Raw genomic sequence first — 1,232 nt, 5'->3', positions numbered from 1 at the left:
AATGTCCATAAGCAAAAGAATGAAATCTAACCCCTATCTCACACCGTAAGCAGAAATTAACTCAACACGGATCCTAGCGCTGCCTAAAAGGGCTAATACTAAACCACAGAACTGCTAGAAGAACACATTTTATCTTCTGTGCCTTTGGGTTAGGCCGTGGTTTGTGAGAGGTGGAACCAAAAGAGGCAGCCGCAAAAGAGAAAAACTGGCAATTGAACTTCATCAAAAAAGGCATTATGGAGAAGGAGAAACGAGCTCCTAGGACGGGAGAGAATATGTGTAGCGGAGTTGCTGTTTTTAAAAAGTGAAAAAAGAACAAAATTAAATGACTGAAAGACACAGCCTACTTTCCCAACACACAGATCGCAATGATTTAGGTTCGACACCAGGAAAAGGCTTACATAATCCACTACCAGCTCCTCCTCTTGGTCTTCCCCCCTCAGCTTCCTCACGGCCTTCTGGATGAAGTCCTCAAACGTGGTGGCCATGTAGACATCCTCGTTCTGTAACTGAAGCCCGTCACACTTCTGTCTGATCTCTTCAACCAACCTTAAAGTAAGCAAAGAGTTTGGGGTAATTGTGTTAGTAGCATTTGCCAAGTTGTTTTGATGTAAGGCTTGTGTCATATGCTTATCTATACGGTCGTAGAAAAATCAGGTAATTTGCTTAAATGCAGTATCTGGATCTTTGTTGCTGTGGGGGTCAGGTGCCATCCAGTCGGCTCCAGTCCATAGCAACCCTCTGCACAACAGAACGGAACGCTGCCCAGTCCTGCGCCAGCCTCACCATTGTTCTTATGCCTGAGCCTGTGGATGCAGCTGGTAGGTCAACCCATCTCGTTGAGGGTCTTCCTCTTTTTGCCACCATTCCACTGGTCTCTACCGATAACATGTTCAAAGTCTGTAAGACTAAGTCTTGCCATCCTTGCCTCTAAGGACCACTCTGGCCTGACTTCTTCCAAGACAGACCAGTTTGTCTTTTTAGTAGTCCATGGTATTTTCAATATTCTTCCCCAGTATCACAATTCAAATGCATCAATTCTTCTATAGTCTTCTTTATTCAATGTCCAACTTTTGCATGCACACGAGGGAGTACCCTAAAAGAAACAGAATGGCACTGGGCAGAGCAGAGCTTTCGTAGCACACATTTTTCCTGCTAGGCGAGCATCCAGCAACTCGCTCTGAGTTAGTGCACCCAGTGGCATCACCTGGGAAGGTTCTCTCTGGTCACAG

At 45.5% G+C, this 1,232-nt stretch overlaps 1 protein-coding gene across 1 annotated transcript in view; it reads right to left on the bottom strand.

Moving 5' to 3' along the window:
• The window catches only part of ALDH1L2 (aldehyde dehydrogenase 1 family member L2), a 78,858-nt gene that overhangs the window by 38,751 nt on the left and 38,875 nt on the right, over nucleotides 1–1,232 (bottom strand). The window contains exon 9 of the mRNA XM_013004054.2: nucleotides 402–599. Within this exon, the coding sequence (XP_012859508.1) occupies nucleotides 402–599 (198 nt within the window). The remainder of the gene's footprint in view (nucleotides 1–401; nucleotides 600–1,232) is intronic.

Source organism: Echinops telfairi, unplaced genomic scaffold (genome assembly GCF_000313985.2).
Source record: "Echinops telfairi isolate 266 unplaced genomic scaffold, ASM31398v2 ScPeMD7_2;HRSCAF=8, whole genome shotgun sequence".
In the NCBI taxonomy this organism is placed as follows: domain Eukaryota; kingdom Metazoa; phylum Chordata; class Mammalia; order Afrosoricida; family Tenrecidae; genus Echinops; species Echinops telfairi.
The sequence above is the reverse complement of the archived record's forward strand: the minus strand, read 5'-3'. Positions and strand labels throughout refer to the sequence as shown.